Genomic DNA, 16,069 nt, shown 5'->3' on the forward strand with positions numbered 1-16,069 from the left:
AGAATGAAATTCTTTCATGAGTTAGATTTTAAAAAAATAAAATAAAATAAAATAGTGCGAAATAACTAATGACTCAAAAAGACCATTTTGATGGATGTTATATGTTAGGTTATGTCATTATTGTAGAACTAAACAAGCAACATAGGAACAATCAACATTTTTTTATAATAATAATAATTTTTATTATTATTATAATAATTATTCGTATTGTTTTTGACTGTTGTATTTGTAGTCGTCGGTACTGACAGTCCATTCACAGGGAGCAATTTTGTCAGCTGCTCCTGTGTAATGTGCGGCTGAGCGCAGTTAAGTGTTAAGGGAGCAGCAGCTGCCGTCAACTCCTCAGATTGAGCACTGTTAGCCGAATTTGCATAGCAAGCACAGCTATGTCTGACGGCTACATGGCCGCTCTTCTTTTTATCCCATTTTAGCGGTCCGTGTCAAGTCAACTTTACCGAATAAGAAAGAACGATAGAACGAAGAGAGGTGTTTTCAGTCTGTAGCCACTAGTTAAAGGACGACAGCAGAAGAGAAATTGGAGCTAACATTGGTTAGCGAGCTAATGTTAACTTGCCAACGCAATGGTGAGTAGCGTTAGCTTGCTTGTCTGTCTGTGTAATGTGTCCCTGTGACAACTGCTCGGTGTGTGGCTAACCGTGGTTACAGACTGGCAACCAAAATGGAATTATTTTCGTCTTTTTTATATATTTCATCCCTGTTGTGTCGAACCTCTGTTTTGTTGGCCTTTCTGTCGTTTGTTACCTCAAAAAGTGAAACCATACCGGTGCAGAGATTCTGCCCACCAGGGTTCGGAGAGTTGTCACCCAAACTCATATTCGGAATGGAATCAAACTTACTACGTGTCTTAAGATTTCTCGCTATGCATTAATAAACTCGTCAATGTTAGCTACTCTTCAGACTTGTGAAAAAGAGGAACTGCCCCGCCGATTGATTAAGGCCTTACGTCTCAACATGTTTAGAATATGTGTGTAGTTTTTAAAAAAAAATTTAAATGTGCCCTTGTTTGAGCTCTAAGTGCAAGGCGGAATTTCTCTTTACTGAAAAACAACACAGACACACAGAAACAGACAAACAAGAAAAAACAAACAAACTGCAGGCTTAAAATTATTACATCTAAGCTGCTGGTGAAAGGTTTCCAACCTTTTTTGCATGTATTTGAATAGCAGTTTCCAAAGATGGTTGTGCTGTTGTATTTGTATGTGGTTTCCTGTTGGCCTTTTGATTAGGGGAATTGGTTGTCCTCAAGTTTCAGCAACACTAAGTAATATCACGGCCTGTTAAACAGATATTTTTAGTTGTCAGCACTGTTCAAACAGATCTTTAAGTCCAAGTCCCCGTTACTTGGCTATTATAAACCTGTGACCCTCTTTTGATCAAGCAGACTACATAGTTTTTCTCTCTGTTGTTGTTTTTGTCACATCTGTTTACCATTCTATTGCAACTAATATGTTTGGTTATGAATACACATTTACTGCAGCAGGTTAGCAGTTAGATGGTTTTCAATTGCATTATTCTGCAGTTTGCTGCATTATGAGATTTTGATTTAAATTTAAGTTTGTTTATATCTAGTCGTATATTTTGACTTTTTTTTTAATGACTAGATAAATCGGCTGTATCCCCACTGAAGCGCCTATTATGCCATCATAAATTCATAAATCTACATTAATAAATGGTTCTTTATTGATGTTTCATTTTTGGTTTTTAGTGTTGGCATTTACACTGCTCTGCTTTTGTCATAGTGACTATAAGCATTATTTGGTACAACAAGAACATTAAAATGTCATGTAACATACTTTACATGTATGTTGCATGACATACATATAACATGTAATTAACAATACCTTAACTGTAATTCCAGTCTGAACAATTTCTGCTAAGTTTCCTCCAGAGTTTCTTAGGAATAATTAGTCTATATTCATTTTCCTTACAGGAGTACAGATGTATCCGAGATAATGTTGGGCATCTCTGCCTGTATTGACCAAGATGACTGAAGTTCAGGCCACAGTGGAGTTCTCTGTGGAGCTCCACAAGTTCTACAATGTGGACCTGTTCCAGAGAGGGTGAGTTTTCTCTTGCTGTCTTGCTTAAGTTGTTCTCTCTTTTCGTTGAGACTTACCTCAATAGTAGTTCATTGATGTTTTACCCATAAAATCCTTTACCCAGTGCTTTGTTGAAGGCCTTTGTGATTAATTTTATTCTGCATTATAAAGGGATTTGCAAAAATGAACGTGTTGCAGTTTGTCTCGGAGGGGGAACAGATTGTGTTCTGTGATTGACCAAGCCAATCTAGGACAGATGGCAGACTCTCTTGGACCTCCAGGCATTTTCAGTAGACTCAAATGTTCTTAGCAATAGCAAAGACAGAATTTGCCCTCTTTTATAAAACATTTCAAGCAGTGCTTAAGACATCATCTTGCTGTCTAGATGCATTTTTTATAATAATGGGGATGACAGGGGGAGGTTAAAGTCAACACTTCTGGCATGAGTGATGTGTTGTTTCTGAGATCTTGCAGATATTTTATGGAGGTTGAGGATAGAGATGAAAAAAACCTTTTTTGTATAAATTGTTGTTGAAATCCCATTTTAAATAGATACCAGAGATAATGTGAGGCCGGTGTAGTGAATAGGAAGACCGGTTGGAGGAAGTGGCCTTGGTACAGTTCCAATGAACTTCAGTGCGGTTTGTTTATGGTGTGAATGCGATCCACTTCACCCAACACAACTACCAGGTGAATGCTGCAAGCCAAATGCATTCCCAAAGCCAGGTTTGCATTGCATCACATGCAATTTTTGCAGTTTTTGTAAAACTTTTAAACACCGTGCCATTTTTAAGACGACATCTGATGATAATTTTGCCAAGAAAAAACCCCCAACTAATTATATACTTCATACTAGCTTGAAACTCATCTACTGATTGGGGCCAGTTGATGGGTATGAAAACGCTTCATGAGTCAGTGCACAGATGAATGTTACCTGTTGCTGAGAACTGCCAGTCAACTGACTGAAAAAGGTGACTACATGTTTACTTCACGTGCAGGGAATCAGAGTCGTCTCTTTTGTAAATATTTTCAGCTGTGAAGTGCATGGGCAGTCATGATGTGAAAACTAAATTAACATTATTCCCTTTGTTTATTTAAATGTGGCTTACATTTATAATGAAAGCATTCAGATCATTTTGTAAAACTAGATTTACACCAATTGTAGTCTTCTGGCCGATCACCGATTATTAATCTTTAAAAAGCCTGACCTGCCGATTTCGATTTTGGGCGGTACTGATGTTTTTTGCCTGAAATGTTGCTAAATATATCAGTGCATATCCACCAACCTATGTTTGTTTGAATTGATATGAATAGTTTGTACTTTGGAGGCTTTCTCAAAACACATTTTATACTCTTAGTTTAACTTTTTGACATTAGTAACTGAATGCGTCAAACATTCATCTTATTGTTTTTTTTAAGGTGGAGCCTCTCTCACCCAAATCTCTCTAAGAGAATCCCAAAGACTCAAGAATAAATGTCTATAGGTAGAACAATAACCTCTAACTGTTAAATAAAAATGACCGTAACTGCTTTTCTATAAAATTTATTCTGGTGTGCTCAGTTCTACAACGCTAACCATCATGTAATGATGGATCTAAAAAATGAAATAAATCCTGTGGGAAGATATAAATGCTCCACAAATTCACTTTAGGCTCAGTTTGGTTAAGGAAACAGTAAAATTAAAGTCATCTATATTTCACAGCAGATCTATTGCTAATTTTTAAGGTAACCTTTAATACTTTTAATAACATTGTCTCGAGTAAAAGAATAGGCGTATTTGACAGATGTTTTTCTACTAGGATCCTGTATGTGTAGAGCACAGACTTGTATCAAGTATTGTGTAACAAACTCATCGTTTCCACATTTGTTGGCCGGATGTGACTCAAACTGAGCTAATAATCATCTCTTTGGTTTGATCCCTGACAGTCCATTTGTATTTATGCATTGATGAAGATTTGGAGGACAATAAATACTTTTCGATGTTAAAAAGATAAATACATACATCTAGTCTTTCATAGTTCTCCGCCAGGTTAAACAAGACTGCAATGTGTTATTAAAATACTTTTACCTGACTTCATAGAAACTTATGGGGACAAAATGCCAACCAGTGTTTAAGCTGCTCTTCAGTATCTTCAGTATTCAGACGTTTCTTTTTACAGCAGCCGTGTACTGATACCTTGGTGTTCTCTGATGAAGCTCTTTCCAGCGGCTTGTGACTCATCAGAGCTCTAAGAGCTTAGGTTTACTACATGAGTGACTGCAAAAGAAGTGCTCATTATTCATTTATGAGAGGTGTAGTGTCCTTTTACAGGACACTTGTATCTAATATGTGCAATTTGTTATCCATTTGCAGAGTTTGTAGTAAAGATCTGGAAGCCGGTGATGCAGTTTTATTGCTTTCCTTCTTGTGATCATTTTGAAATATCTAAATCCTCTGCAGGTTCTACCAGATGCGTGGCAGTCTTAAGGTGCCTCCTCGTGTCCCACACAAAGTTGAGACCAGTCTCCTCCATCCAGGAGGTAAAGTCATACATGTACACAGAAGTTATTTTGCAACTCTAATCCCCAAATCATTTTTAACATAATGTGGTTTGCCCAGTGTTTGCAGTTTTCTGCAGTAATTCAGGTACATCATATGCATCATTCAAGAGAGAGACCTGGTTTAAACAAACATACAATTAGAAATTAGTTTCTGCTGACACTTTTTTATGTTAGTTTCTGTGTACTCTTATGACTGCAATATGATTTTTGTTTTTGCTTTATTTTTTTGGAGGAAAATTAGATTTATTTTAATTTTCATAAAATCTTTTTGTTTAAAAAAAAACCCTTCATTTGCACTTTAGCCTTCAGTGTCTTGTTTGGAAATATTGAGTCATCGTTTTATTAACAAGACACTGCCTTGGATTTTTCTAATGCTTGCATGTTTGAGTCCAACTCATCTGATGAGTCACAGAATTGCTAAAGCATAGTATGGCAGTTATTAAATGTTTCTTTTAACTATTCTTTTGCCATAGTGGAATAACTGTACAAAATCTATCTGCCAGCTTTTAAAAAAAAAACTACATTTAAATGTACAATTTTGCATTTATTTAGGATTTTTCCTATTAACCGCATGTATTTAATGATGGTTTCTTTCTAGGCTCAGATTTGGCATTTCCTGCTTCAGTCCAGGATGACGTCATCTGCAGCAAAACTTTCCAAATCCTGTATAAGAACGAAGAGATTGTCGTCAATGATGTTCTTCTCTTCAAAGTGATGATGCTTCTGGATGAGAAAAAGGTACGACTTAGAAAGAGGAGTGTTGCTTTAACTTGTTATTGCAAATACACTTTCTGCTATTCCACTGCTTCTTGTTTAATAATTAAAGCGATATGTTTTTTTTTTTCCTATTTATTGACTGTTCTGCTTTCCATTTAGTTCTTTTTACATCTACACAAACTGTATTTTGTGTAGTGAGGTTTCTGATTTGACTGTTTTTTTTTTTGTTCTCAGGTGGAAGAGTCCCTCAATGAAATGGATTTCCAGCTCTGCCTGGATTTGTATTTCACAGATGGCGATTATACGTAGGTGTATGACAGTGCTGTCCTAACAGCAGTGCCTATGTAAATCACACACTGCTAAAACCTTTTATCATTGTCCCTTCAGACCAGAAGATCCAAGCTCTCTGCAGAATATTAGCAGCCGCGTACTTCATTTGCACTTTAGCCTTCAGCGAGGCATCCACCAACACATCAATGTCATGTTTGACTACTTCCATCTGTCTGTCATCTCTGTAGCCATCCATGCCTCCCTTGTGGCACTACATCAACCCCTAATCAGGTTTGATGAGCAGAAATATTTGTGCATGCCTATAAATAAATAAAAAGTTTTTATCAGTATTTCCTATCCTAATCACAACTCTGGCTTTGTTTAGTTTTCCTAGACCTGTGAAAACCACATGGCTGAACCGAAATGCTCCAGCACAGAGCAAAGATTCAGTCATCCCACTTCTCGAGAATGTTGTGTTTGGCAGCAGCTATGTGAAGCAGGTGTCACCAGATGTAAGTTATCATTTAAAAGCAAAAAATATATATACATAAGTTGTGGATGCTCCTAAATTTATTTAGCTGTTGGAATATTGGTTTTGGAACTCTTATTCATTAAACAGTCAGTAAAATGAGAGAATTGGAATACTTTAGTCTTATGAAAGAGAAATAGTGGTGTCGAATGGTCAATAAAATACACGATTCTGCCCAATAAATTGGTTTAGGTGTGTGTTAGTTTAAAACTTTTACAATTCTACCCCTCAGGTAATGTTTAGTTGCATTCTTAGCTGTAGAAGCTTGCAGGTATGTGATAGACTGTTGATGGAAGAAGTTAGAAAAAAAATTAGAGCACTTTCACCGTTAGACATGAGTGATTTGGCTCGCTCAGCTAAGTCAGCCATCCAGATATTCCCCTGAGATTTTGTTCTGTAACTGTAACAGTCAATTAGGCAGAACAAAGGCGGCGCTCCTCTTTAATCCCAGGTGTGTCACTAATGCTCAGCTTGTGAATAACAACTCATTCATTAATTGATTATTATTCTAATGGCATTAGCATCATAGACAGAATAAATTTAGCACATGTATTACCAAAGTGAAGAATATTGACTTATTTTTTTACCCAAGAAAATAGATATACTTTTTCTAAACTTACAAAGTATTAATTTCGATCTTGTGTTCTGTCATAGTTCCTAAAGCAAAAATATGTGTTTGGCAAAAGTAATAGTGCTTACAAATGGTTTGAGATTGATGTTTCAGATTATTTAATTTTTTTGTCTCCATCAGGGGAGGACGTTCCTGGTATCGGACAGCTGTCTGCAACATGCCTTCAGCATGCACCATAACATCTGCTCCATTCTCCTAATAGCCTACCGGGGCCTCTTTGATTACTTTACCTCTATAACAAAGGACCTGCCCTCCTCACACCGAATGGAACTAGGTATTAAATGTTACTTTATAAATTATATAATGGCGTTGTTGTGACTTTTATTTTTGCATGTTTTTGTTTTCCTTAAAACACAGGAAAATGGGTAATGCCCATGTCGTTCCATTTACCTTGGAAGTTGAATCACTTAATAATTATCCAGGCACACTTCAGAAAACCTGTGATTTACTAACAGGTACCCTCTGAATATTCTATGCTAATGACAATATTAACTGATGGCATACTTATCCGGGTTCTGGACATTTCTGCCATTTAGCAACAACTTGTAGAACTAGATGGACAATACTGTTTGCCCATCTGACCTAATATGCAGAAGAAGTATAAATAAACATTTCATTTAGAGGTCAGATGTTGAAGAAGCCCCAGAATTCAAAGTTGTATTCCTGACCTTAGGGGTGTTGAATCAGATTTAACTTATGGGTGTAAATGGGACACAATATTAGGCATTACCCTGTTTTCACCTTTTTTTTTTCTTTCTTTTTTTTTTTTTTTTTGATGCTTTGCTTTTACCATTTTAAAAATGTGTGTTTGTCGTTGTAATCCCATGTAAACTCACCTGGCCCTGGCACAATACCATATAAACCCCTTGTAGAAACCTCAGAAACAAGTCTTTTTATTCACATAGCAATTTTGGGTAACTAATTAAGCTTACAAAACACCTGCAGTCATTAGACAAGTGGACTAAAACCAAAACCAAAGCACAACTAACCATAGTTGCCATAGCTAATCCCCATGAGTGGACAAATTATTAATCTGATAATTAATGAAGGTTAAACATGCCTATATGTGCAATCTTACTAGCCAAGCCCAGCATGCAGGCGCTATATGAGAGAGTACTCAGAAGACCATATCCCCGAGGGCAAAGGCACGTCTACATAGGTATGTCCTGACCCTTTCAGCTCATCGAATCAGCCTGCCTTTCTCTTCCTTCTTCTCTTCACTCCAGTTTCTTCCATCGAGAAAACAGCACCTTTGATCCACTTTCCAGAGAAAAATTCTTCAGCTACTTTTCTTCTTTACTTTTATTGCCAGTTTTCATGCTTAAAGACCAAGGGCAAAAAAGTTTATTGATGCTTCTTTTCTATCAAAATTCTCAGCTTTGTCTGGTCATGTCTTATAGAAAGTACCTTCCAACATCTGTTCTATCTGGCACAACAACCTTTTCAGCTTTCACATTCTTTTTCTGTCATTTTCTGTACACTTAAATAACAGTATTTTTATTATTTTCTTTCTTCCGCCTGCTCAGAACAACTTGACTTAGAGGCCCGTTTAATGGAGTTGTGTGAACAAGTAAAGGTCAGATTTCCTTCACTTTTTGCTTTTTGCTTTTTGTTCTTTGTCATTTAGAGTTTATTTGCTTGACAGGAAAGTGTTTTGCTGCTTGGAGTATTGACATTTTGTCAAATCTTGGTGCAAGTATTAGTTATAATGAAGTGATGATATGAAGAAGAGCTTTTAAGGTGTGGCACTAAGCTATTATGGAGTGACGTCAGCTTCTGCCTGCAGCAAATATTTTGTCATCAGAATCTGAGCTATTTAAATTTTTCTTCAGTTATTAAAAATGGTAATAAAAGTAGTTTTTCTTTTAGATATAATTACCAAGGTGATATTTTTTTTTTACTCCAATATAATTGGAAAACTCTTTGCAGAGTTTTGCAGCAAACTGCTTCAATAAGGTTGTGACAAACATTCCTCGCTTTAATGCTGAATTGTTTGACTTTCTGGTCTTGTTAAGGAAAATATGTTACCTTTTCATTTGTTTGACTTTTGTTCTTATACTTTTAGGGAAAGGCAGAGTCACCTGACGAGCTTGCAGAACTTGTTAATATGAATCTTGCACAGCTCTGCTCGCTGCTCATGGCTCTCTGGGGACAGTTCCTGGAAGTTGTGTCCCTGCAGGAACACGTTGCTGCCCTACTAGCAATGGAACACCACACACTAAGAGTGAGTCCGGCACATCAGTTGGTCATTATTGTAAACATCTGGATACACTTAACCGGTTAAACACACACTCTCCACCAACATAGTCCATTCTGCAAAAAGATTTTTTTGTTCTTTCACAAACTTTGTATAAACACTGTAAAAAAAAAACACAAATTTTGTTTGTGTTTTACTCACTACAGTAAATTAGCTCCAGGTTAGCATCACTACAGCCATGGTTTATATGAATATTTTTTTTAATCATACTTATGCTGCACACAACATAAGTGTCACTCTGTCCCTACTAATGGCAATGTATTCCCTACAAATTGGTGAAGGACAAGTTGGTTTGTCAATGACAAAATTACTTGTACTGCTTAAAAAACCGCCAATAGTCTTGGCTAATTTACAAAGATTTTTTCTGACCACTGCTCCTAAAATGTATAGAATTTAGTTTTATAGCTTTTAAAAAAAATTATGGAAAAAGTAATACAAAATTAATTAAAACAAGCCAAAAATAATAATAATGAACGATAGAGTACAAATGCGTTGCAAAATATCACATTCAAATTATTCATTAAAAAAGCAAACATGCAGGTATTTAAATGAATAAAAATAAACCTCAGAAATTGTACTTGCGCGGCTTGTTTTTTTAATTTTACTTTTTTTTTTTTTTTTTACAGGTTAGACGGTTTGCAGAGGCTTTCTTTTGTCTTGAACATCCAAGGCAATCTGCACTGGCATATCAGGAACTACAGTAAGTTGTTCTGCAGACTGTGTCTTGATCGTTTATAAATGGCTTTGATTTGCCTGTGGGGACATTTTGTTTCAATCATTCAACTTATGAACTCCTTTTCTTTCTGGGTTTTCTATCCATCAGTGCTCACAGCCACCAACAGATGACTAATGCCATCAAAAGCTCCAGTTACTTCCTGTGTTTGCCTCCACTACCAGTGGAATGTGCAGACCTTGATGGGGATGTTAGCTCTTTGCCAATCATCTTTGAGGATAGATACCTTGAATCTATCACTGAGGGTCAGTAACAACATTTATGATTCATAGTTTATCAAGAAATACTGTATATGGTTTCACTCATTTTTCATGTCTGCGTTCAATTCAATCTTCTTCTTTTTTTCCTTAAGATCGTGATGGACCATGGCTGGGCATGCACAATTCAAGAATTCCCTCAGTTTCCAGTAAAACTGACAAGGCTAACTCAAAGGACTGCAGTGCATCAACCAGTACAATACCAGAGTCACAGAGTGCTCTGCTGGATACTGCCTGGCCTGAAAACTTTGATCCACCACCTAAGTCCAAAGGCAAATCAGTAAAACTGAAGAAAAACTCAAAAACTGAGAACTCCAAAAAGTTGACCAGACAGGGTTCCAAGGACTCTGTGGTTTTAGTGGGTTATAAAAACCTTAAAGCACCCCACAGCAATATTAGCACAAAGTACAAAGAAGAGGAGGGCTCTGTTAACCAAGACGAGGAGCAAGATACCTCGCGGCTTGACTCAAGTAGCTGTTCACGGACTAATGCAAGCTCTGTTTTTGATTTTAGCGGCACGTCAACAAATATGAGAAATACTGCTGATGACTCTGTTGCAAGCTACAATAGAACTACTTCTGCTTGTAATAAGGATGTTTATAAAAATCTTTCTACTTTGGACTCAAAAAGCAGCCCTCAGGCTGGTACTGGGGCTAGTACGACAAGTCAACAAGCTCATAAAGGCGTTCATGTAGACCGCTTTGGCCAACAACAGCGACAGTGCTCTCCCGGCTTAATGGAAGATGAGTCAAAACCAAGTAATAAAGACGTCGTCCAAGCTGATAAAGTAAACATTCTTCTGCCAAATCAGGCTGTTTCAAGTCGTAGCAGTAATATTCCCAAGATCATCCAGACGAATGTATGTGATTCGCAGCAGTCGGCTCTGGAATCTGTTTTTGAAAGGCCATGTAAAACTGCAGCACAACGTAGTCAGGCCTGTGCGGTCACAGTGCAGGTGAAGAGTGACTGTATCAGGTTCCAAGATGTAGGGGCCCCTATTGCCTCATCTCGCCTCTCAGACTCCGGTATTGAGAGTGAATCCAGCTCCTTTGCCACTCAGCTGGCTCAAGGACCACAAGCAGGGCCAGGCTTCACTGAATCAGGTTTCACTGCTTCACACACAGAAAAGACGGTCCAAATTCCCGCTGCGCTCCCTGTCCACCAGAATACAACGCAACGGCCTAGCGGCACAGGAGAAATTCTGTGTCCAGAAAGTACAAGTGCTTTAAGCGGAGTCCAGTCCTCGCTTACTTCCATCAACTCCCTGCCCTCAGATGATGAGGGCGAAGGTTCTTCTAAGAGTTCCAGTGGCAGAAAATCCAGTGTTCTGGTACAAGAGCAGAGTGTCGTGTTCTCCGGAGACGTTACTCAAAGAACCGATGTAGCCTGCAGCCTTGGCACAAGTGCTGGTGATTTTCAACTTCCAGCAGATTTAAAATCTGCAGGAAGTTCGGAAATCGGAGTGGAGCAAACCGACGGACTGGGGACGTCTAAGGAATCCCGTAGCGATCCTCACACAGCTTGCCCTTCCAGTAACTCTGCCACGAGTAGCACTGATCTGGTAAAGCGTGGGATGGTAGAGAATTACTTTGGCTCATGCTCCAGCACAGATGTGTCTGAGATCAGCCCTGTGGAAACGTCCGCCATTACTCTTGGTATCCGGGCAGAAGCGCAGGTTGAGGAGGACGAGGATCAGTCGGAACATGAGATGATTGAGAACGGTTACTACGAGGAAGGCGACGGCTATGATTTTGTGAACGGCGTTGCTGATGATGATGACCCAGCTGGGGTTGCTGCGCCTCACGAGCCACGCCTACTGTTTGAGCAGCTTAGCGCTGCTCATCTCCATGAAGCTAAAGGTTCATCAAAAGCTCCTTTATGCTCCAATCTGCCCTCCAGCAGCACTAGGTATAGTTTAAGTAAGTCTCCCTATTCCTCCTCCACATCATCCGGTCTGCACTGGTACGAATGCGCACCCACGCCACAGATGAAAGCGTGAGTCATCTCTGAAATATAAAATTTTCAGTGCATATATTTGCTGTGTGTCTTAAACATCATTAATGAATAATTAATGCATTCCATTCCACATGTACAGGTTCATCAAAGCTAAAGAGGAAATGAAGCAGTTAAAGCTCCCTGGTTTCCTGTACAGTGAAGTCCCTGAATTGGCCTCCACCGTTCCTTATTTCAGCTTGGAGGAGGATGAAAGCTGTGAGGAAGGCATCCATCTCATTGTGTGTGTGCATGGTCTGGATGGTAGGTGACCTTCCATCAGAATCTCAGACGGTCAAGTTAGTCATTCTGCAGCCGTTTTTAAAGTCGCTCCTTCCCCTGTATCGCTGCAGGTAACAGTGCAGACTTGAGGCTGGTGAAGACTTACCTGGAGCTTGGTCTGCCTGGCGCTCGGATAGACTTCCTAATGTCTGAAAGGAATCAGGTATTCAGATTATAAAATCTTTGCTTGCCATTATGAATAGAGATTCACTGGTCAGAATTTCCTGGCCTGTACCATCATTCATTTTAGGTCTAAACTGCCTTTCTAAGGACATTAACAGATGCATCAAAAATATGCTACAGATGTATGGGATTTGAGTTGAACAAAATTAAACAATTGCAAGATTAATCCATTATCATCTATGTTTCTAACTTTTTATGTGATGTCTTATTTTATTGAGCTCACCATGTGGAGTGGTGGTAGTTCTCAGTTTCGATCCATTTAATAAATGCAAAATAGATTTTTGAGCATCAGACGTGCTGGTCATTGATCACAACTGATCAAGAGATTTTTTTACTCAGATTTTGTTGGACCTTTTTTTTTTTCCCCCAATTAAAACAGTTTTGACAGCTTCCGTCCTCTTGTTTTTCTCACCATTTCTATTTCCAGAATGACACGTTTGCCGACTTTGAGTCGATGACAGACCGGCTGCTGGATGAAATCGTCCAGTACATTCAGCTTTACAACCTCACTGTGTCAAAGATAAGGTAAGCTGCTCACTCCCAAACTAATATCAAAATATTTTATTAATGAATACAGCTTGTTTTGATTTTCTGCTCATTTTGATAAGTTATTCATGAATTAACCACATTATAGCTGACCAATAACCTTCCATGTTGTTGCTTTCCAGCTTTGTGGGGCATTCTTTAGGGAACCTCATAGTTCGCTCAGTGTTGACCAGACCCAGGTTTAAATGCTACCTGAGCAAGCTGCACACATTTCTTTCCCTCTCAGGACCTCATCTGGGCACACTGTACAACAGCTCTGCTCTGGTCAACACAGGTAAACATGAGAAACGCATTACTGGCCTCTTGCTTCAGCTAATTTTATGACACAGTTAAAACTAATGAGCACTAAAATGTAAATGTTTTTCTGTCTCAGGCCTTTGGTTCATGCAGAAATGGAAAAAATCAGGATCTCTCTTGCAGCTGACGTGTCGGGATCACTCTGACCCTCGCCAAACGTTTCTGTACAAACTCAGCAAAAAATCTGGTTAGCTTTGCTATTTATAGCTGTCCATTTCAAATACAGAACGAGATTATAGTTCTAACTTGTCTCACCATCTGCCTTTTAAGGTCTGCAGTACTTCAGGAATGTGGTGCTGGTGGGGTCACTGCAGGATCGCTATGTTCCCTATCATTCTGCTCGAATAGAGATGTGCAAAACGGCATTAAAAGACAAACAAACAGGTGAGTTGATCCAAGATCAAAGCTACTATCCACTTTTTTTCTTTAGACAGTTGCATGTAATCACAAAGATCCACATGAAACAAGACTCTGAAGAAGTGTCCCGTAGTGTTTTTTTTTTTGTGTGTTTTTTTAGTTGATGAGAGAACATTTTTCAAGACATTGATTTTTTTCTGTAGTTGTAATATTGTGGTAAATTTCAACAAATAAGAAAACACTCAATTTATTCCAGTAATTAAAAAAAAATCATTACACGCAGTGATGAATCTGTGTGTAAAAATATTTTTTTTTTCTTATGATTCCCAAAAGCTGATGGAAATTCGAAGTTCGAATATTACACAGAAGCACTTTTTAAATTTATGTTAGGAAAGTAGCCTTATACGTCCTGCTTCTCTCCTGTGAATACCAGGGCCCGTGTATGCTGAGATGATTGAAAACCTGCTGCTGCCAGTACTTCAGAACAAAGACTGTAATTTAGTCAGGTATGATGTCATTCATGCCCTGCCCAACACGGCCAACTCCCTCATTGGCCGCGCAGCGCACATCGCCGTCCTGGATTCTGAGATCTTTCTGGAGAAATTCTTCCTCGTTGCTGGCCTCAAATACTTTCAGTAGGAGAGAATCGGAATCAAACACTTGGCTGGGCAAAAGGAATGTGGTGCTGATACCTCACTGCTACTATATATTGTTTTTGTTTGTATTTTTTTTCTGGTAGTGGGATTTAGATGAGCTCCTTTTAAAATACACTTAATTACCATTCAAGCACATTTTAGGAAAGATCATGTTTTTTATGTTTATACTGGAATCAGTAGATGTGGAGTTTACCATTTTTATTTTTCTACCTTAATTTTGTTTTTTTACTTTTTTTTTCTGGGTTTAAGAATTTCTCCCATTAAAGTATATTTTAGTATTTATGTGCTATGTTTTTATTTGAACTATTTTACTTTAAGCTAATTGAGACATTTTAAATGCTGAACTGGAAATGTAGCTGCTACATAATTTAATGGCTGTTTTTGGTGAGCTGTCCCAAGTCAGTTCTGCACATACTGCATTTCAAATGTTTTTCCACCAGTTTTAAGAGACATTGCATTTTTTGCACCAAGTACATTTTACAAGCTTTTTTACTGAAAACACCATTTGTAAGATAAATAAAAGTTACTTTTCTATCAACGATTTCCCATCACTTTTAAAGGCAAAGGTTCCATCTGAAATAGGATTATTGCTCAGATTTTTTCAGCTTTGGCTTTGTTCTTGATACTTTATGTGGAGCATTCTGCACATGTACCCAGCCTGGTGTTGGGAGACTAAAGCTTTGCCTTTAACATGATGGCATTTCATTATACAGACTCAAAGTAACGATCATACAGGGAAAAAAAGCACATACTGAAAGTATCTGGTGATTTGTTTTCTGAACAGCTGTTTATATATATCATTGTACTCTACCATTAAAATGTATACTGTACAGTAGATAACCTAACTTGTCTGTCTTTATGTTCATTTTCAAAAAATAACACTTCAAAGACTTTGGTAAATTATAGCAAGAAAAATGTTTGAAATTATGTTACAATGCCTGCCAATACAATTTTATTAAACACATTTTAAAGTGTGGTCTTTTGATTTTATGAAGTCCTAAAAACATGTATTCATGACATTTACCATCATGAAAATGTCTTGAATTAACAGTTCTAGAATTTAAATTACTTTGTAAACATAATGATGCCTGTTGAAGTTTTCTGCATTTGTTAGAGCTGGAAACTACTTAATTTATTAGGCTTTTGTATTAGACCGACATAAATTAATGCGTGTGTGTGTGTATAACATATGGCCTACAGTGTTGGTTTTCTGTCAGTTTTCTTCCACTCCAGTCAAAAAGTTTAATGTTGGTCTCATCTGAGCAGAGCAACTTCCACATTTTTGTTTGGTCCCAACATGGCTAGTATCAAACTGGTAGCTTTTTCTCCTCAGTAAAGCCAGAATTTGTAGCATGCTCAATATGTCCTGTTAAATGTTTCTTTATCTGAACTGTGGATTTCTGCAGCCCTATATTTATCCAGCTCCTCATGTCTGCATCTCTGATTACATTTTAACATCTTATAAAAGGACATAATAGTCAGCATATTGCAGGTCTTGTTTTTCTTTTAAAACCTAGAAATGGAAAGTGGTGTCAAACGTCCTGTCGTGTCATTTTTTTAAGTAAAGCTCAGGTATAAGTGAGTTGTATTTACCTGAACTGTGGGCAAAAATAGCTCTATGGATCGTAAAAGTTGCACACCCCAGGTTTATCAGCAGCTGACGTTTGTGGTGGTAATTATGCAATAACGAGGAAAAGTAGAAGAATGTCAGGCGCTCCAAGTCTTGTATTATTTTCCTGCATTTGCAATGACGCAAATGAT

At 37.9% G+C, this 16,069-nt stretch overlaps 1 protein-coding gene across 2 annotated transcripts; it reads left to right on the forward strand.

Moving 5' to 3' along the window:
• The first annotated feature begins 292 nt into the window (after positions 1–292).
• Positions 293–15,284, forward strand: fam135a (family with sequence similarity 135 member A). 2 transcript variants are annotated; one of them, XM_008429863.3, is made up of 21 exons: positions 293–584; positions 1,952–2,081; positions 4,501–4,580; positions 5,200–5,339; positions 5,553–5,623; positions 5,706–5,879; positions 5,974–6,100; positions 6,869–7,022; positions 7,830–7,907; positions 8,275–8,324; positions 8,814–8,972; positions 9,632–9,705; positions 9,829–9,983; positions 10,091–11,990; positions 12,091–12,251; positions 12,341–12,432; positions 12,880–12,977; positions 13,121–13,272; positions 13,372–13,482; positions 13,566–13,679; positions 14,086–15,284. In XM_008429863.3, exons 2-21 carry the CDS (start codon positions 2,005–2,007, stop codon positions 14,289–14,291), a joined length of 4,173 nt encoding a protein of 1,390 aa, XP_008428085.2. In that variant the 5' UTR covers positions 293–584; positions 1,952–2,004; the 3' UTR covers positions 14,292–15,284. The 2 variants fall into 2 exon arrangements, with proteins under 2 accessions (XP_008428085.2, XP_008428086.2); XM_008429864.3 differs by lacking the exon at positions 7,830–7,907.
• The last annotated feature ends 785 nt before the right edge of the window (positions 15,285–16,069 follow it).

The sequence above is a fragment of the Poecilia reticulata genome, chromosome 15 (genome assembly GCF_904066995.2).
Source record: "Poecilia reticulata chromosome 15, P_reticulata-male-v2, whole genome shotgun sequence".
In the NCBI taxonomy this organism is placed as follows: Eukaryota; Metazoa; Chordata; class Actinopteri; order Cyprinodontiformes; family Poeciliidae; genus Poecilia; species Poecilia reticulata.